The 20,532-nt window shown below is 50.5% G+C and overlaps 1 protein-coding gene across 1 annotated transcript in view; it reads right to left on the bottom strand.

The window, feature by feature from the left end:
* Positions 1 to 20,280, bottom strand: part of MYT1 (myelin transcription factor 1) — a gene marked incomplete at both ends in the record, with an annotated part of 30,647 nt that extends 10,367 nt beyond the window's left edge. The window contains 14 exons of the mRNA XM_082773684.1: positions 1,327 to 1,395; positions 1,605 to 1,667; positions 2,905 to 3,059; positions 3,584 to 3,853; positions 4,558 to 4,769; positions 7,321 to 7,535; positions 9,017 to 9,130; positions 10,649 to 10,739; positions 12,172 to 12,306; positions 12,881 to 13,756; positions 14,605 to 14,849; positions 15,602 to 15,664; positions 18,652 to 18,682; positions 20,226 to 20,280. Of these exons, the coding sequence (XP_082629810.1) occupies positions 1,327 to 1,395; positions 1,605 to 1,667; positions 2,905 to 3,059; positions 3,584 to 3,853; positions 4,558 to 4,769; positions 7,321 to 7,535; positions 9,017 to 9,130; positions 10,649 to 10,739; positions 12,172 to 12,306; positions 12,881 to 13,756; positions 14,605 to 14,849; positions 15,602 to 15,664; positions 18,652 to 18,682; positions 20,226 to 20,280 (2,594 nt within the window). The remainder of the gene's footprint in view (positions 1 to 1,326; positions 1,396 to 1,604; positions 1,668 to 2,904; positions 3,060 to 3,583; positions 3,854 to 4,557; positions 4,770 to 7,320; positions 7,536 to 9,016; positions 9,131 to 10,648; positions 10,740 to 12,171; positions 12,307 to 12,880; positions 13,757 to 14,604; positions 14,850 to 15,601; positions 15,665 to 18,651; positions 18,683 to 20,225) is intronic.
* Positions 20,281 to 20,532: the final 252 nt, after the last annotated feature.

Here is a 20,532-nt window from a genome sequence, read left to right as displayed (position 1 = left end):
GAGTCCTTGCCATCCACTGGCATATTCTATTAATGTCACCTAATCCAGCTACTTTTTCCACTTCTCTGGTGCAGAACAGGAGGTTAACGAATGGTTTTCTGGCACCAGCACCTGCAGCAGTCCCAGACCCACGCTGTAAGGGCATTTGGGGTTTTGCTGATCACCTTCACTGAGCAAAGGGGCTCCCACCTGGCTGTTATTTATTCTGAGCATCACCAGCTGCAGACAGGACACAGGACTGAGTTTTTCTATCATGAGCCTATGCAATGCAAAGCCCCCTGCAGAGGCCTCCCTGGTTATGGTTATGAATATCTCACCGTCAAAATAATCCTAAAATTGGATTCAGCAAAGCAGGACGCTAAGAGGAGAATCAGCCTGCAAAGACAGGCTGGCTCCATGGCAAAGATGTGGGAAAAACATTCACCATTAGTTCTGTCCCTCATAGGTTGTGTTGGGAGAAGAAATGCTCAGGTCCCCCCATGGTCTCCGCTGATTTTAAATACAATTTCCAATAAACCTTCCTATAGGGGATGCAAACTAAGGAGCAGTAGGGAAACTCCCCCGTGAAGCTGCAGCTCCTCCTGAAAATGAGGAGCAAAGCTGAAAATGGGATTTGGAGGAACACATTTGAATGGAAATACCGAAGCTAGATTCCCCCCTTTGGGAGCAGAATTGTGCACACAAATATCTAGGTGCCCAAAGCCTTTTGCCCCCAGTTAGCAGATGCACACTTGGATCTGCCCCTTTGCAGCTGCTCAGGATCCAGCCTTGCCCAGCACCATTTGCTTGGTCCCGCTGTCATTGCCCCACTGATCAGGCACCCAAGTGTCACTGCTCCCCCAACAGCCCCTTAAATTTAGCAAAAAATTAGCACGCCGAGTTCTCCAAGAGTTGGCTTCTTTTTGCTATTTTCCCAGCTGTGTCTCTACCCAGTCCTAAAGCGTGTGCCTTCATCCTGGCTTTGGATTCTCTGAGAGCCACACAGAAATGATGAATTAAAAGGGAACAAATGAAAAAGAAATTAGCTTATTTCTGCGGTGTCCAAAGGAAAATTGCCAGGGGTCCGAGTTATTGCTGAACAGCTCCGTGATCTCCCTCTCCCCAAAATACTCCTTCCCTCATTCCATTGCATTCCCAAAATGACATCAAGAGGCTGGGCTCCACCAGAGCTCCTCGCAGGCAGACACTTATCGGCTTTTGGAAGGAGAAGGGAAGGGATAAAAAAAGCAAAAGCAGAGCACAAAGGGGGGGCAGGGAGGGAAAAGACAGAAAAAAAGGGGGAAAAAAAGAAAAACAAAAGGAGATCCAAGTTGAGCGCAAACATACTTGAGGTCAGCAGAGTGGGCAGCCATGAGGTTTCTGAGGCTCTTGTCAGCAAGAGGACAACCAGAAAGGCTGAAAGAGAAGAGATGGAATATCTGGATAAGCAAAAAAAAAAAAAAAAAAAGGAAAAAAGGAAAAAGAAAAAGGGCTGGGGCATGGGGAGGGAGAGGGGCAACAGAAGGCGGGGAGGAAACAGAACCAAATCGTCCACATGGTGAAAAAATATACTAAAAAATAAAGTTGTATTTAGAGTCTGAGCCATGGAAAAGAGGCGAACCCACCTGCGGTGAGAGGCATAGTTTCCCGTGATGTGTCCGCTGCCGTCACAGCCTGGGGTAGGGCAACTGGGCAACAACAACACCACAAGTGTAAGTGCTGGAAGGGAATGAATTCACCCGAAAACGCGCGCATGCAGCCAGTAAAGCCCTCCTGGGGGTCTGCCCCTGCCATCGGCCCTGCTCGTGTGCAAATACCCCAACTCTTCCCCTTCCACCCTCTTTTCATGCCTCTTTTATTTCAAAAAGATCACAAGAACCCTCCATAATTTTGAAAAAAATGTGGCAAATGTGAAGAAAGTGGTGTGTTGCCGTGTGCCGTCAGGCAGAGGTGAGCAGCACCTCCACACCTCCATCGGTGCCAGGAGGTGGCCCAAGCTCTGCACCCAGACACAGAGCTTCAGATAGACACAGCCAGCTCCTGGATTAACTGCAGATAATTTGTTAGGGCCAGGAAGGAGCAAGGATGCTAAATGGGGAGAGGTGGCTCTGGGCTGGCCATGACATCGCTTATTTATTCCAGGGCTGTTTCTGTTTAGGAAATGTCTCTACCTTCGTAACACAACTAAAGGATTCTACCTCAAAAACTGCTATTCACATCACTGCTGGGTTTTAAAAAAGCCCAGAGAGCTTTGTACAGGGCAGCTGGTGCATGCTTTGCTCATTTAGGAAGCTGCTGCTGCTGCTCTGCTCCCTCGGACCTCTTCCTTGCCTGTCCGCACAGCTCCCTCAGGTTCCTGCTTGCGCAGCCAAATAACGAGCAGCTTGTATAGGGTCAGCAAAACGAGGCTCGCCAGACTTCCCTCTTTAGCATATGGGAAGGTCAGACGCAGGAAAAAGATCTGCAGGGAGGTCTGGGAGGGGAAACCTCAGCACCACGACCTCCAAGCGGACCCGAGGGGCATTGGGGCAGAGGCAGGTCCAGGCTGCAGCGCCTGTGTCCAGCTCTAAACCTTAACCTTTGGGGGGGTCAGCATGGATAGAACAGATCTGGGCCTTTTTTTCTCCCCATCCAATGCTGTAAATACACATATGGGGGCTCAATTAAGCCCCCTCTGCAATGCAAAATGTAATGTCAGCAATCCTGCTGCAGCCAGAGCTCACATTTGGTGGCCCTGCATCTTCACAGTGATGGAGCTCCTTGCTCCACATTAAGCAGAAGTCCTGCCTGCTCAGCAAAACACCTTGAAGCTCAACACCTCCATGAGAAGGTACATTTTAAAATGTATTTCCTCCAGTTTTTGTCTGCTACATGCCCTGAGAGCATGTTTTATATGCATCAGAGAAAGAGGCGAGAAGGACTCACGTGAGCAGCTCTTTCTTGATGTCCTTGGAGAGGAATTTAAGCTTGAAGTTGGTTAAAGTAACTTCCCCTGGGTATTTTCGTTCTTCAAAGTTTTCCTCCGACACTTCTTGCTCATCAGCTTCCGAGGAGGCAAACGAGTGGGCTGCTGGCTCTGACTGCAAGAGAACAGCCGGGAGAAGGGGATGCAGGGGTGCAGTGGATGTAAGGGTGCCAGGAGAAGTGGATGTAATGGTTCATCCCAGCTCAGAGCTCCTGCAGCTTTGGCAACACTCCTGAGCCCTGTGAACACCTTGGTCCCCAGACCAACCAGTTTCAATATCCCCTTTTTGTAGGAGAAATGTAGGGACCCATGCTAACGGCAGAGAGAAATCAGCCTGGGGAACATCACCAGGAGCACCTCATGTGCAAATGAAGGAAGGATTGACAGCAAAGCAAGCACCACAGACCCAGAACAGAGCACACAGTGGGCTTTTTCTTTGCAAGAGCTCCTCAATGGAGCCAAGAGCACGTGTTTGCCCCAGGACAGCTCTGCCTCCTGCCCCATAATCTGCAGCTGATGTAATACTCCTCTCTTAGGCTCAAGGAGCAAACGAGGAATACTGGAGGAAAAGAGGAGAACCGTGCAAGAAAATATGGCCTTCAATCCACCGTGAGTTGTTACCTAAGGTCCAGAGCTCACCTCTTCTGGCTCCTCTTCCCGCTGGCGGTTTGGTTTGGTGTAGTCGATGGGCCCATCCCATTCATCCTGGCGGGAGGTCTGGCTGGACTGGGGGGAGGTCATGGTGCTGCTCGTGGCACTGGTGCTGTTTTGGCGCTGGGACACATCTGGGGACTTCATGCTGGGACTGCTGCTGCAGCTGCTGCTGCTGGGAAAGGTGCTCTCCCGCTTGCGGTGCTTGTTCATACTCAAGTCCAGAGTCCCATTTTCATCCACCTCAATGTCCATGGACTGAAAAGGGGGAAATACGCCCAACGTCAGCATCTGCCAGAAATCCCCTAAGGGGATCTTGTCCCCGTTTGTCATGGGGGAGGTTAGGGAACAGGTTATTCGTGCCCTGTCCTCTCTGCAGTCACAGACCCACGGATCAGTTTGGGCTGGCAGGGTCCTTAAAACCCACCCAGCTCCTGCCCCTGCCATGGGCACAACGTGAGAAGATTCTAAAGGTTTTCAGAAATGTGCTGTGCAAATGCAACCCTCCAGTAAAAGCAGCATGGTGTATCAGAAGGTTGCCTGAATACAGACATCCAGTGCCATGTAAGACATCTCATGGCATTCAGGACATCTGCACAAAGCTGGGAGTGTGGCACAGGACCTCTGGAAAACCCAAACTCCTCTGAAAAGCAGCTGGAGGTCAGCCTGGATGCAACTGGGAAACTTCCAATGGCACCAGACAGTGAGCTGTGAGAAACTGGAACCAGCCATGGGTATCTGCTCAGGATAGTCTCACCTCCAATGGGTAAATTCAAACTATGATGCAGCTCCAGAACACACTAAGAGCCAAGATTATATCCTCCAAATTCTACATCACCCAAAGCACGTCAGGAGGCAAAGGCTGGCAAGTGATATGCCATCCACTCCTCTCTATAAAGCTCAAAATGAAAGGGAAGGTTTAAAAAAAAGGTCTTTTTGCCTTCTGAGCCTTGCAGCTGGACGCTCACCTTGCCGGGGGCCTCCTGCTGCTTGGTGCTGAGGTTCTCGGGCATTTCCCAGCAGCGGGTGGAGAGGTTGAGGATGGCGGTGGCGGCCATGTGCGCGGCCTCGGCGTCGTGGGAGTAGTCGAAGCCTGTGGAGGAAGATGAAGTGCTCTTCACGTAACTGCTGGAGGGGCTGTGGCTGGGGGAGGAGGCCTTTGGAAAAGGTTTGGCTGGAATAAAAAAAAAGAGAAGGAACAACACAAGGCTAAGGCATGGCTGGCACGGGTAAATCAGTCCGATGCAGAGCGTCGGCAGCACCAGCCCGCTGCTATTACCAGCCCTGGATTGCCAGGGAGGTGCAATAGGAGCAGTGCTGGCTGCTGCCATGATCTTGTGTGATGGTTTCTTGTTGGGAAAAGTCAATTCATTAGCTGGCTCTGCCATCGAGCCTCCCAGAACCCACTTTCCTTCATTAAAGCTACCCCTCAGTGGAAGACACTGAAAGAAAAAGCCCAGAGGAGCTTCCCAGCCCTTTTATTTTTTGCTCTCTCTCTGTTCCTAACTTAGCCACGGAGCTAAGGGAGATTTCTTGCAGCACGTTTGAACACTTCTAAGTTAAAAAATTACATTTATAGGAAACCCACGGCCATGAAATACGAGCTTCTGAGGATGACAGCGGTGAAATATGGATTTTCCGACAGCTGACATATAATTTAAATACGTCTGAGTAACCAGATTTATTGCACAGCCACACATGGTCACTACTCCGCACTGGCACTGTATATCACAGCACAGAGCAGCGCGATCCTGGAGGTGTTGTCCTCTCTTCACACCCTCTGAAATCAAAGTCAGTATTTCCCAAGGTTAACCCACAATTAAACTGGCCCCAGTTTAAAAACCGGACCCATTTAGGAAGGCTCAGAAGTCAGCAGTTTCAGGGGGTGCAGACAGGATCGTCTGATTTTGAACCACCACAGGATTGTATTCGGAATCAATTAGCAAAGTTTTCCATTTCTCATTTCATTTTCCTCTGCAGGTTTTGAGGGAAAACCCAGGAGTCTCACCCAGAGAAGACTCGTGAGGTTTGTCCTGCTGGTAGCGGAGCAGGAGGACAACCTGGGCAGCTGTGGCTGCAGAGCTTCACGATTGCCATCACAAACTGGAAATATAAGGCACCATAAAATGCTAATGTTCCCGAGGACTGCTTTCTTCCTGGCTGCGTGCGTATATAATGCACGTTGACATTAATGGGAAGGATGCACACACATGCAGGGGAGTATAAATCCCTCTGGATGAAGATCTCTTTAAAATAAGTTCTCAGTGAAAGGAACAGATTTCCCTGCTATGATTGGCAATCATATTCATCTTGTCGCTTTGATTAACTCATTGGAAGCTTGCCCAAATGGTTATTCTTGTGTATGGCTGCTTATTTTTGAGTCCGGTTTAATCCACATCTTCGCTGCGGAGTGCGGGTGTTTGCCAGCCCAACCTGACAATATCCAGGATCGCAAGATGCCAATTTCAATTTCACACCGTAGACTCAGCGATGCTTTTCCATTTCATAAGTATTTCTACCACTAATAGACTCGCAATCAGCAAATTAGTAAAATAAGTGATGAGAAAAAATAGAAAGGATTATCCTAGTGGGTTTGCTGGAATTATTTTTGTCAGTACAATTACCCTGAAAATTCTTTGCTAATATTGCAAATAACACAATCTATTCAGCAAGAGAATCACTTGTGCTGGGAAACAAATTACTTTTCCATCAGCCCTAACCCAGGATGACAGTGGCAGTTGTGCTCTCTGGCCTCCATCCAATTTCATTGTCTGATCCTTTACAGATTTAGTACTGTAATAAAGGCAGCTTCCATTGTAGTGCAACAACCGGGATGCTTTCAAGTACGAGCACTTTTTAGAGAGCAGCTGCATCAGGATTAAACAGGATTGTGGAAGTGGGATTAGCCAGACAGAAAGCCCTCTTGAGGCTGCTGACTTCTGCAAACCGGTCTCCTAAATCTTTATGTTTTTATTCAGGAAGATGTCCTCAGGAGCATGTTTGGTGTCAAAGAGAGGGGGGACGTTAAACGTCGGTCCCCCGGCACAGGGCTGGGGCAGGCGGGCTCCCTACACAGCTCCTGAGAACCCACCCCGGAGGGTTTAATTTCATTTCACCATTTCATTTTCACCCACACTGTCATCGCACAGCACTGTAACCAGGGCAAGAGCCTCGGTGCGGAGCAGAGGTGGGTGGCTGCGACAGGGAGCAGAGGATGGGAGGGGGTGATCGATAGGAGCAGCGCTGGAGAGCCCAGCGCGGCCAAGAAGACAAATGGGGGGAGTGGGTCATACGTAAGATGGAAGAGAGGAGAACTATAATCCATTTAGCTAGATGAGAAAAGACAGATCAATAGATATGAACTGCAAAGCAGTGGGGACCAACTGAGGACAACTGTGTAACTTATCCCACCTGGAGCCATCGCTCAGATTAATGCTCCCACCATTCCAGGCAATTCTTCCCAAACCCGAAGCCCAAGGGCCTCTCCCCCAGGCCAAGCTCTCACAGCAGCCACGGGCCCCGTGTCCTTCTCCCCGTGATGGGGATGTGCCACAGGACCCAACTCAGCCTCCCCATCCCGTCCCCATTTCTCCTCCCACCCCACAAGGCTCAGCCCTGGGACTCTCCCCGCACCCCAAGGCGATGTTCCCCAGGGCTTCACAGCATGCGAGGTGCTGAGACAGGCAGAAAATGCAAAACCCAACCCTCCCCTGCACCCAACTTACATTTAAAGGCTTTAGGTGAGGTTTCGCTAGTCTGAATCTTTGGGGCAAGCATGCGTTTGCCAAAAACCTGAGCATCAAAACTTGCATAATCGAAGGTGACCTTGGAGTACTTCTCCAGCTCCTTGGCCAGGTTGGCCCGGGGGGTGGCTGGGACCATGTTGGGCCGGTAGCTTCCATACTGAGGGATCTCCAGTTGCTTCACAAAGCACATAGGCCTGAGGACGAAACAATGAGCACCAATGATTTCTCTTTTCCTCGGCGTGACCGAGGTGGCACTGGTGGCTGGGGTAGTGCAAGGGGACTGATGTGGTGGGGATATCCCCAGGGGCTGAAGGGGAAGAGTTGGCAGTGCCAGCCCTTTGGCTGTTCCCTCAGCAAGTCTGCACCTGGTTTGGATCCATTAAATTCATTTTTCTTTTTTTTTTTTCTTTCTTTCTTTTTTTTTTCTTTTTTGTTTTTCATTTTTAATTTCTTTGTAAACCAAAAGCTGAGGTGTCCGTCTCATCCAAAATAGCCCCGCGGGCTGCTGTGAAGTGGCACCGTTTTTCCAACAGCAGTAAGTAAACACCCAGGTGCCACTCGCCCGTGGGAGCTGTGCCAAAAGGACAGCACACGAAGGCATCAGGACCCCAATCCAGCTCCAAGTCCCCCTGCAGCTTGGCCGCAAAGGGGAGCTTGAGGCACAGCTGAGCCGAGTGCGCCTCTCCCCTGCCTGCAGAGTCCCCCTGCTTCTGCTGGGCTGCCTATCATGAATCAATTTGTCTTGCATATAAATTGTATATAAATGGCCCATTGTTATTCTCCTTCCCGTGACCTCTTTCCACCAGCGAGTCCTCGGAGCGGGAGCTCCTTGGAGCATGGAACGTCCTCGTGATGCGCTCCGAGCACGCTGCGCCCATTGCAGGCTCCGCTGCAAATAAATAAGTAATCGCCCCGAATGGCCTTCCTTTGCAAAGCACCAAGCTCTCAGCACCGGTGCACCGGGATGCTCAGCAGTCCTGGGGAGCAAATAAATAAATTAATCCGACCTCGATGCCTTGGTGGGAGCGCTGCTCAGCGCAGCATGGAAAGGGCTCGTGCTGCGGTTCCTATCCTCCTGCTCTCATTGCGAAATAACTAAGCATATTACAATCCATCTGTAGCCTCATGAATCACGTCGGCTACGGAAGCCAGCATCTATCAGGGACATCCTTGCTGTGAGACAGCCCTTTCTCCCGGGAAGACAGAGATGGGTGAAATAACAAAATAAATGCGGGCGGTTTGGCAATGAGTGGCAGGTTCCTCTCCTCTGACCCGTGCAGGCTAAGGAAGAAAAGTGGGAGGACTTGTGGGAAACTGTGATCGAGTGATTTATATGTAGCCGAAATCTCCTCCTCCCCCTCCCCAGGCCCACCCTACTTATAATGCTAATATAATAGCCATAATTCTCTGGCAGTTTGCATTGCAGCGCTATCGGCACAAATGCCTTCTGCTGCGCTGCTGAAACCCTTTGGCCTGTAGCCTCAGCATTAATTGATGCTACAGAAGCAATTCATTGTCCTCAATGCCCTCCCTGGGATCATCAATTAAATATCTCCCCACCTTGGCGAGACCTATGATCATAATAACAGGACTCAGCAGTATCAGCATACAGCTGGAGCGAGCCGGCTCCCGCTGTGGGCGCGGGTCCCCAGGGCTGGCTTCCCACGCCACGTACCTGAGTATCCGGTCAGAATTGGAGCTGGTTTTCGAAGGGTCACCAGACTGGGTTTGTTGCTTTTCATGTGATTTGGCTAATTTTTCAGCAGCAGCAATGGGGCACCCAGATAAACTGTGTGAGGTGAAAAGGGAGAGAGGGGAGGAAACAGAGCATGAGGGATGCGCACGGAAATCCTCTCTCATTTCAGACACCCAGAGCTGCACTGAGCCCATGAGAAAAATGTTTGCATTTAAGGTTTTTCTGGTTAGCATTATCCCAGTTTACTGTTAGTCTTGCCAAGCTGCAGAGCTGTCAGATACGTCTGGGGCAAGCCCTGGAGCATCACCAGTGCTGGGGATGGAGGAGGGAGGCAGCTGCCCAGGGCTGAGCACAGCAGAGGCCGGGCTGCTTTCTTTGGGGAGTTTTAACAGTTAAATGGCATTTTTGATTTGTGTTTATTTGTCTCTTTTGAGGCTATTTGAAGGGAGCCTTCTGAGGGGTGCTGGATGGGAAACATTTGCACTTCTGATGTGCACATGGTGCCTGGGGTCACTCGGGGGCTACGAGGGCTTTTGCTCGCCCTCATCCTTTGCATGAGCTTGGCTGTGTCTCTTTGGGACCAGCTTGGCTCTTGCAGTGATCGCTCAGGGAAGGTAGAAATGCCTTACAAGCAGTGCTTGCATGCTCCAGCCCAGCCCCAAACCATCTCAGGTGTCCCCATCCCTGCAGCATCCAGCACCAAGGGATCCCCTCCAGGCTCAGGGCTGGGTCTGGCAGAGCAAAGTACCCCACTCGAAGCCCTCTCCATAACCCCCTGGAAGCAGCCGCTCACCTCAGCCTCCCTGCGATCTCACTGCTTGCAGCAAACCACATTTCTCAATTAACCCAGCAGACTTCCCTAATTCCCCTCTAGCAATTACAGCTACAAGGAGGCATCACCAGGGTGGCTGCCCCCGTGGTCCCCAGCCACATCTGGATGGGTGACGGCGCACACTCACCTCGCGCCAGCAGCACGATAATGCTCACAGAGCTGGCACTCTGTGCTAATGAAGTGTGGGTATAATGAATAAATCACAAACTGGTGAGCAGATCCCTGTAGCACAAGCTAGTCTGGCTTTTGGGATGGTTTCTAGCTTGAACAGCACCATCCCCTCTTCTTGTAGCCTTCCCGTTCGTAAAATTTCTGGGGTTTGACTGAAGCCAGAGCATGGGGTATAATTACTGATCCCAAAGTGCCAGCCTGTCCCCTCCTGTTCATACCTGGGCTGAGGTCCTACAGCAGCCTAAACTCCCAGCTCACCTGTACTGTGGACTAATTTCAGCCCAGATATTGTGGCAATTCCCAGAAACCCTGCAAAGTGCCACACAAGCAAACATCACCAGGTGCCACCGCTCCCCTGGCTCCATGTGTCTCCTCCTTGAGCCCTTACCCCTTGTAGTCCACCTTTGAGCCTGGAAGCATTGCTCTGCCCTACTGCCCAGCCAGAAACCCCTGCCCCATCTTTGCTTTCCCATATTATTCTTTGTCTTAGGATCATCTTTTCCTTGCCCATCCTGCTTGGAGCATCTCCCAGCAGGAGGGCTGCAGCTCCAGAACAAATCCTGCACCCCTGGGGCTGGCTGCAGGGCAGAAGAAGAGGAAGGCAGTACCTCCTGTGCGTGTTGCGGTTGCTGTTGACGTGACCCTGTCCTGTGCAGCCTGGCGTGGGGCATTTCAACACGTTCTCGTGCATCGCCAAGACTTCGGAGAGAGGAGGGGAAGGGGAGAAGGGAAGGGAGGCAAAAAACAACTCGATAAAAATCAGAGAGAAGAAAAAAAAAAAAAAACAAAAAAGACAAAATCATCAAGGCTTGTACACTGGCTTCCTAGAAATCAAGGCATGTGAAATGCTGTAATTAGAATTTGTCTGCGTAGAGGGAAAAAAAAAGAGATGTTCAAAGGAGAACTGCTCAGGTCAGAGCATCCCTGCACACAGCCTGGGCTTTGTCCCTGTTTGCTGATTGCAGTCCAGTCTCCCCAACAGCCCCTCCATCATTTTGGAGCCAGGCCTCCCCATTTCAGGTAGTTTTAAGTGATTGAAGTTGTATCTCTGCTTTTATCCTGAGGACTAGTCTTTGTTTGATTTTTTTTTTATTTTTTTTTTTTAAGTTTTAATCTTCAGGATTATTGCTTCCTGCAGTGCTGACCTTAAAAGTAGAGAAAATAATTTGATTTGCAAGCCTTTCTGAAGCACACAGCTTGTATTATTTATTTATTAATATTTTCCCTTGCATTTGAACTTGTGCAGAGATAGCTGTACTTCCTCCTTGTTTCCTGCAAGTCTGTCTTTATAGCAGGTCTGCAACCTTTGAAATTACTGATAAGGAAGTGTGGTGGTTTTAGTTTTTGGTCTATTATGCCATTATCGTAAACATACAACATTGATTTTTATGTATATGCACAAGGAAAACTATTTAGGATGCTGGTAGAGAGGTAGAAATAAACTCTCCCTCTGTATATGTATATAAAAATCTGTTATGATGCTGATAAATATTTTCAGGAGAAGAGATGAATCTCAGTATAGCGCTTCATGAATTTTATAGTAACGAGAGCATAGGAGGACACTCAGCTGCCTTACATGTCCTGAGCACCTCCTCTCCTTTGCCAGATGGCAACACCCTCATCACAGTTGGACATCAGGAAAGAACATTTTCTCCTTCTTCCAAATATGATATCCCAAAGAGAGAAAAATACAAGAAATTCAGTGTAAAGGTGGGAACCGCTCGACACATCTCAGGGGGTGGGCAGTCATTTTCAAAGCACCTTTGATTTGCAGAGAAAGGACCTCATCCTCCACAGGATGGTGCTAAAATCTTTAAGAAGGGTCTGACTTTCTCGTAATCTCCTTAGCATTTCCCATGAAGTGCAGTACCACCTTGGTGGACAGAAGCATCCTGGAATGAGCTGGAAAATCACCATACCACACCAGAGACCCCGTTATACCTCAGGGGTTAACATCAGACTCCTACTAGGGACTCATTTGCAAAATTCACACCATTTGGTATTCTATGGAGTGCCCAATACCCTTGGGATGGCTCTACCCATCAGATGTAAAAATCCCTCTAGGAAATATGGCTCCAGACTAATTTAAGCAACCTGTGCTCTCCTGCTGGGCACCCAAGCATGTACTCACTCTCAGGGGGGATCCTGTCTTTGTGCGGACAACCAGAGAGGCTGCGATGGTGAGGGTAGAGTCCCGTGACGTGGCCAGTCCCATCGCAGCCAGGCGTCGGACATTTGATTTCTCGCTTCTCGGGTCTCGAGGGATCTAGGGGATGTGGGAAGCAGGTTAGTGGATTTGGAGGGGAAAAGGTGTAAAGGTTTGGAATATTTCTTTGAAAAATTGCCCTGGATGCTTCCCACCACTCTTCCAGTTAATGAGGGAGAATCTTTGGGTTTGGAGATATTTTTCTGAAAGTGGAACTGTAACACTGGAAATAAATCAGCAGTGAAGAGCTACTCCCCCGACCAAGCAGGCAGCCCAGCAGCAGTGCTCACAGTGCACAGAGTCCCTTGCCTGGCCATGCCCAATGCCTGCCCTTACCCCAAAACCCATCTGGCTTTGAAACCAACCCTCCAGCAGCCCAGGCTGAGATTTGCAAGGCCAACAGAGCTCTTTAACCAGTTAACTCCCCTGCTGAGACATGGAGGCTACCATCATTTTATGCATTCACTCCTGACCTCAAGGATGTCCCCCTTTCTCTGGGCATGGATTTGTGGCTAAATTCCCACTGTGGGACATGAACCCCCCGCCCAGCATCCCCCTTTTCCTGGAGCTGAGCAGCTCAGCCCTTGTGGATGGGAAGGAAGAAGACACACAGAGGCTCGCCCCCATACCCCACCTTTTCCATAGTAGCTCTTTCGGATGCTGTCCAGTGGTTTGCTCTGCTTCTCGTCCACCTGGAAGTGCTTTACGTGCTCTCCCGGCAGCCGGCTGGGTTCCCTCACGATTTTCACCTGCTCGGCCTTCAGCGCGATGGCTTGCTCCAGCAGCCCCAGGTTCCCCCTCGTCATCATGTCGTACATCTCCGACTCGTCGGTCACGGCTGACTTCTGGGAGCGGGCGTCATCGTCCTTGTCATCGTCCGAGCGGACCTCCACGATGACTGAGTACTCGGGCTTCGGGCTGAACTGCCCTTCACAGTGGCTTTTCTGGGCATCCTGAGAAGTGTGAGGAGCTTCTTCACAGATCACTTCGGGAGCTATCTCTTCCTCTTCCTCCTCCTCCTCTTCCTCCTCCTCCTCCTCTTCCTCTTCTTCTTCCTCCTCCTCCTCCTCATCTTCATCCTCCTCCTCCTCATCCTCCTCCTCCTCCTCTCCTTCAGCCTGCATGGCTTTGGGCAGTTTGCAGGCCTCCTCGCAGCTGGCATCGTCCCGGTGCTCCGGACACAACTCGCTGCTGCTGCGTTCGCTGGTGACCTCGATGACTTCCTCCGCGTCCTCCGTCTGGATGATGATCTCCTTGTCGCACTCCTCCACCATCTCCTCTCCCGCGTCCTCGTGGACCAGGTGCACAACGTTTTGGGGTGGCTTGGAGACCTGCAGCTCCGCTTCGGGCAGCTGCCCTTCGATGGCGAGGGTTTCCTCCGCTATTTGGCCTAGGTTTAGGAGAGAGTTGGCGATTATTTCTTGATAGCTGCTATAGTTGGCCTTGCTGGGCCCAGATGTGCTTGTTGCTGGTTTTTGTCCGTAATGGGTTGATTTTGCTGGGCTTCTCTCTGAGAAGGCGGGGGGGGTGGGGAGAGGGAAAAGGAAAAGGAGAAGGAAAAAAGGAAAAGGAAGAGGAAAAAAGAGAGGGGAAAACAAGAAAGAAGAAAAAGAAGATGGAAAAATAGGGAGAAAAATTAGAAAGCAAAGGAGGAAAAAGAAGAGAAAAAAAAAAGAGAGGAAGAAAAAAAGGAGAGAAAAAAAAAAAAAAAGAGGGGAAAAAAAGGAAAATAAAGTAATGATATAAGCTTGTAAACATCTCTTTGTCTTCCTTAAGCTTAATTGAAACCAGAGCCTTGCTGTTATACCCCTGGAGCAGCCTAATTTATTGCACTCGGGGACGGCAGATAGAAAGGGGATTTCCTCGCGAAAGCTTTCCCGGTGCTCAGACGCTCGCTGCTTCCCAGCCCCCAACCATCAGCAGCCAGCTGGCCCCATGCTTCCCCTGCTCCCAAAACCAGGGGCTCTCCACCAGGCAATGCCAGGACCCTGGACAGACACCCAGCCCATCTGTCCGTCACTCCTCTCCTTGGAAAGAGGATGGATGGTCGGATCCTGCACCAGGGAGGTGATGGAGGAGCCCAGGCTGCCGCCCTCGCCACCACTTGGAGCTCCTTTGTGCTTCCAGGGGTCTTTCCCCGGGGAGCATCCCTGATGGAGCAGCTCTCGCTTTGAAGACTCGAGAGACAATCTGTGTGTAACCCATCACCACTTAACCAGAGCTCTGCTGCCGTGCTTCCACCAAACACAATAATTGCGGGACGCGTGATTCAGAGGAGCTATAACTCCTGGTTATTAACACTCGCTGCCCTTTATTCATCTCCACAATGCAGCTTGGCAATCAATAATGACAAAGCACCTTCTGCCGGCTCAGGGCTGCGGGTCTCCTCCTGCTCCACCGCCTCCGCCTCATCCTCCTCCAGCGTCCCCTCCGACTCATCGGAGCCGGACTCCTTCGCCTCGGCCTCCTCGCTGCCGTCGCTGTCGACGTTGTAGCCTTCATCCAAGGCCAGCTTGAGCGGGTGGGATTTTCGCTTCGACACCAGGTGTTCGGCCTCCGCATCCTGAAGTTTCCTCTTCTTTGCTAGAGGGCAGCTTTGTAGGCTGCGGGTGGGAGTAAGGAGGCATTGCCCGGTGAGAAGGCATGTCTATGGCATCCCAACCAGGCAGGCAAGTGGGATAAATACACAAATACTAAAAAATAACACATGTAGTAGCTCAGATTGTTATCATTTCTGATATCTTATGGCCAGAAGATCTGCTCTCAGGCCTTGACTTTGTGCATCTTTGGATATTGGCTTTACACAGAAGCCAGCACAAACTTGCCGGACTCATGCTACCAGTCCACCCATGGACAGTTGGTGTCCAGGGAGCAGCAAGACCAATGGTTCCCAGCAGCACTGCTGGTGCTGGCCACCAGTGCCATCATGAAACCAGGCAGGGGACACAAAACCAGCCGCCTTTGGGGCTTGTCCACCAACTTCTGTAACTAAATTTATCTGAAAACCTCTGGTTACTGCTGACTTGGCTTCCAAGGCAGCCAGTGGGCTCTCGTTCCTCTCCGTGTCCATAAATGCACCGAGCAGACCAAAATCTGTCCCTGCTGACAGCTCCCACGGACATCAGGCACCCAAACCAGGCACTGCTGTCTTGGTTTGGGGTCGGTGTAAAGGCTGCTGTCAGCCTGGTGAAAGACCCCACGGACTGATGGATACACAGCAAGAAATGGATTTAGGGTGAGGGAGTTTGGCTCCTGCTCTGAACCATCCTCCAAGGAACCAGCTTCTCCAGGGAACATCTGTCTCTGGTTTTCTGCTTGCATGTTTCCATCCCCATTACCTCCGACCCAGCCTTACCTTCTGTGCCTCGCATACTTCCCACGGATGTGTCCTGAGCCGTTACAGCCTGGGGTAGGACAGCTGGAGAAGGAAACAAGCAACCATCAAGAACAGCAATAGGACCCGAAGAATTCTTTTTTAATTAGAAGAGTATAAGCTATGGTCAGTTAAACAGGTTCTGTGCACAAAGAACAAAATAACCGCAAAAAAAGGAAGATAATTTCCCTCAAATGCTTCAGCTTGTCCCTTTGAATTCCAAGTGAGGAGGGCAGGAGAGCAGCTTTGCAGTTTGCTAAAAATTAATGAAATGACTCACCCCATTTAATTAGATGAACGGTTCATTATAGTTTTATGAGTATGTTTAATTAAAGATTTGCATGTGTAAGAGCAAGCTTTTAAAAACCAGACAACTACTACACTCTGCCTCCCCCCCCTCCCCACTCTTCAGCTTTCTTTTTCGCTGCTGCTGGAGGGAAACATGGGTTTCCACTTGCGTGATGGCTTATTGGGGAACTGGGGCTCCTGGCACCAAGAAATGGGAGCCCTGATGAAAAGAGCAGGCAGGGAACGGGGTGAGGATGTTCAGCTTTTAGCCAGAGCATGGTGGGTGAAAGTCACCTGGAGGCAAATCCTCCAGAGCACTGCAGAGGCTCGCTTTTGGGGGAACAGGTAGCATTTAGGTGACAAAAATCCCAATTCCTTGCACTTGCTCCTGCTGCCCTGCAGAAGAGGACTCATTAAAGACTTCCTGGGGGCTCTGGGCAGTGCTCACAGCCGCTCCTGCCCTTGCCAGGGGCTGCATCCACGCCGTCTGCTTGCTGCATCCCTCGGCGCGGGGCTGCACGCTTCCCCTGCAGGGGTAATTAATCCCAGCTCCGAGAGCAAGAAGGGCTCCAGATAAAAAGCATTAAAGCAAACATTTTCTGGCAAAACCAGATTACGGCATTGATTATAGGATGCCCAAGTGACTCGGCCTGACGTCTGAGGGATTCTGGAGTCGTGTAGGATTAATAACCTCATTTAGCACCGTATCACCCTCGGCCCAGGAAGTTGGAAGCGCTAATGAAATCTCCTGATGACAGTGCAAAGGGAGAAGGCATCGCCAGCCCAGAGGGGATCCGGCCAGCCTTTTAGTCTTGGAGTAAAAACACGGGATGATATTAAATAGCAGCAAGTGCCAAGTCAGGCTTTAGGGATGCAGAGTTTCTGCTCTCAGCAGAGAGCCCAGCCCCTGCAAAAAGCTCGGGAAAAGGTGAATGGGAGCACACCAGTGGGTTCCTAATGGCTTAGCTCCCAAAAACACCACGCACAAGCTGGGCTGCTGCATTCAAATAAAAGAATTAAACTCCAAAACAGGACAGGAATGGGTTGCTGAATTGTCAGGGCAGTAGGAATGGTTCCTTTGGGTAAGAACCGAACCATTTTTGGAGAATTTAAAAACTGAGTCCTGCCACTACTGGGGGTCCTACAAACAACACACCTATCCCTAGCAAAACGCTCAGGGCCATATATAAATGCACCTCGTCCCACTAATGTGCATGATCAGGGGCTGCCCCCTCGCTGCTCCCTCTGCTGCTGATCTTCAAGTCTATTTAATTTTAATTGTCCTCAGCCACGACTGAGGCTGCTCTGTGCCGAGCAGCCCCAGACACACGTTAAGTGAGCGCAGGCAGAAGACAGAGCGGTGTTTATGGTGCCAGTGACTCGCCTGAAAAAGGCTTCATTCAGCAGGAAACAAAAGCATCTCTGATGAAGATGTTACGGGCTTTTATAAGCTTTCCTGAATCAATTAAAGCTCGTTCCCCCCACCTCATTTTTAATGTGGTGAAATGAAGCCTGCAGTAAATAATAAAAAGGAACAAGCCAAGCGGCTCAGCATCGGGGTTTCCCAAAGCAGGCGGCGATTTGGGATGTCTCCGGTGTGTGGATTTAATCCCTTAAAAAGCCCCCAAAGCAGAGGTGATGCTCACCACGCTCTGGGCCAGGCTTTGCCATCCCCACACCTCTGTCCCTGCTCTTCTCCAGGGGGGTTTCATGCGTTTTGGCTGGGGTCCCAGAAGCAGAAAGGGCCTCTGGGGTCTGTAAAAGCCTCGCTCCTTCCCTGCCACAGCCACTGCCGGACCTGCTCCCCTCTCCCCGAAGCCTTCATCTGCTTGACAAAAGGGCCGCTTATTGTCATGCAGACGTTGCCCTGCTTCCAATTAGTCGATTAATCGTCCAGTTAATCAGGCAATTAGGTGACAGCTGCAGAGATGGCTTTGTGGAGCGCTCCGTCCTGCCCCTTATATATGTCACCTGCTCCAATTACCACCTCCACTCAAGTGTTCAGCAATAAAAGTTGGAGAAGTGGCGTGCCTGCCACTCGCTCCTCCATCTCTCCAGAGCAATCGGGGAGCGGAGGAGCAGAAACGCGCTGAGATTGGGCTGGTTAAGGTCCAATTACTCTTTGACACGCACGGCTTTGTAGCGGAAAGGCAGCCCCTGCTATTAGCGCCTGTCCAGGTTAAAGACTCCTACCTCTTGCATAAGCCCTTGCGCGAGGTTTAAAGGCAGCTTAGAGGTGGGGGAGGCTGTTATTTATAATGAGAAGCTCTGTAGGGCTGCAAAGGCTCGCTCCAGCTCTTTGGGCTGCTGCTGCTCGCATGCCAGCGCTGCTAAATGAGTGACAACGAGACCTCGGTGGCTTGACAGGGGACGCAGGGCTGGAGGAGGAGCATTTGGCACGAGGAGTGATGTGACGTGGCTGTGTTTGGGGGCAAGGGGAGGATGGGAACTACACGGAAAAGAAATCCTGCTCTGTTGCAAGATCATCAAAGACAACACCCTACATAAAATAGGGGCATCAGGCATTGCTGGAGTTTACACCGGGAAGGACAAAAGGTAGATGGAGGCTCTTTGGTCCAATATAAGCCATCCAGCAAGATCTCCACCCTCTAAGTCCCACACATTTGTTCCCCACGCCCTGGTCCCCAGATGGGCCAGCAGCAGCGGGGTTTCACCCGAGCTGACCCCAGCCTGGGGTCTCCATCCCTCCCACCGCCACCGAGGAGGAGGAGCAGGGTCCTTACCTCACCTCCTGGCCGATGAGCTCCGTGGGCACTGGCCGAAGGGGCAGGAGGCAGCAATGGAAACAAAGACATGGTCAAAAACACATCAAGGGGCTGAGCCCTCATGGGGCATCTCCCCTCCCTGGGGGATGCTCTCCTACCACTGCTCCATTCCTATTGCACCCAGAGGCATCCCACTTGGGCAAGAAAGGACAACCCACTCTGCCAATACTTGCTATGTGCCATCATACACTTGCCTTGGAAATCCTTATGCTCAGACATTTGGCTTTTAGAGTGAACAATAGTTTGGGGGGGGATAGGGATTATTCCCCACTCGTGGTTAAGAGGACATCCCACTGCTTACAGTAACAACATACACCAACATCGCATCGGTGCCAAAAACCTTCCATTCAGCCAGAAATCCAAATAATCAGGAGGGAAAAAAAAAGATACAACACAAGCTAAATTTGCCCAAGCTAAAAACCATAACACGTTTGCTCAATTTGTTTGAGCTAATTGGGTTTCCTGGGATCCAGCTCCCGGTGGGATGACTCACAAGCTTCAACAAACTGGAGGCAGTGGCAAATCCCACGGTGTATTCGATAAATTACCTTTTCACATCCAGAAACCCAGATTCAAGTGTGGCGAAGGCAGGGTGTGAGAAAATAAATAGAATCGGGCTGCTCTCATTAGCAACCTGAGCGAGCACTTTTAGGTACGTGCAGCAAGACAATAAAACCCACATAATCCAGCTTGATTCAGCACAATTGGCAGCATCTGGTTTTTCCTTTGGTTTTAAAAAAGATGCTGAAAAGTGCAAGGAGGAAGGCAGGCCAGCACAAAGTGAGGTGGGCCAGCACAGCTGCGTGCATGAAGCTACAACCCCTGCAGCCCTCCCGCTTCATGTCAGCCAGCCCCATTCATCCCTCGCTGCCAGCCACCTTCGCAATTAATCAAATCCACGTCCACAAGAAGGAATAAATACTGCGAGGATGCCCTGCGCCCATCACACGAGGTGATGCACCGTGCTCTGCACCAGACCGCCTCGCCTCCTCCCGGAGAGGAAACACGTGAAGAGCGAACTGAGCAATTTTTTAAAGGTGGAAAATAAATATCAATCAAGCTTTGCATTAACAAGTCACTTGTCCTCGTGTCCCTGCCGGGAGACAGCCCTGTTTGCTTCTGCAGCATGCACTACTTCTGCCAGGCGCTCTCAGATGTACAACTTCAAAGCCGCTGGCAGAGTGTGCATGATGAAAGCCCTGGGAGCTGATCTGAAGCTACAGCGATTGCGATCCCCATCAAGCAAAGCATGCAAAGGGCTTTTGCTTTTTGCTTTTTAATTTTTTTTTTTTTACTTTGGGCAGCGGGGATGAGGGAAGCAGGGAGGGAGGGTTAAATATTACGAGGCGCTGTAATGGTTTGTAGCTGGGAGTTTTCCAGGCTCGTGGACAAATCTCAGTGGGGCTGGAGGAGAGGCAGTGTGTGTAATTTTATAATGCCTGGACCTGACAAACCAAAGCCCTTTTGGAACAAGCAATGTGCAGGGAGCCCGGGTACCACCTCCCCACGCAGGGGGATGATCAGCTGCTCACCTCTGATAGACTTCGATCGCGTGCGTGCTCTCTTATCGTCATTTTCTAAACTCATCTGGGATGGAAAGAGAAGGTATTGGTTAAAAGACAACGTGAAAACTATCATTAAAGGCAATTTGCACACATGGCTGTTGCTCTGGGTAAATACCTGAGATAGACAATTCTTGCGTTGCTTTTATCATTCATCTCAAAGTTATTCATTTGAAAGGCAGAAGGCACAATCTCCTTTTGGATTGCCAGATTTAGCAGCCTTACCTTAATTTCCCCAACCCAGGGCACAGCAAGGACTCCCTGCTGGGGGTGCCAG

The sequence above is a fragment of the Aythya marila genome, assembly GCF_965140915.1.
Source record: "Aythya marila genome assembly, chromosome: 16".
Classification (NCBI taxonomy): domain Eukaryota; kingdom Metazoa; phylum Chordata; class Aves; order Anseriformes; family Anatidae; genus Aythya; species Aythya marila.
The sequence above is the reverse complement of the archived record's forward strand: the minus strand, read 5'-3'. Positions and strand labels throughout refer to the sequence as shown.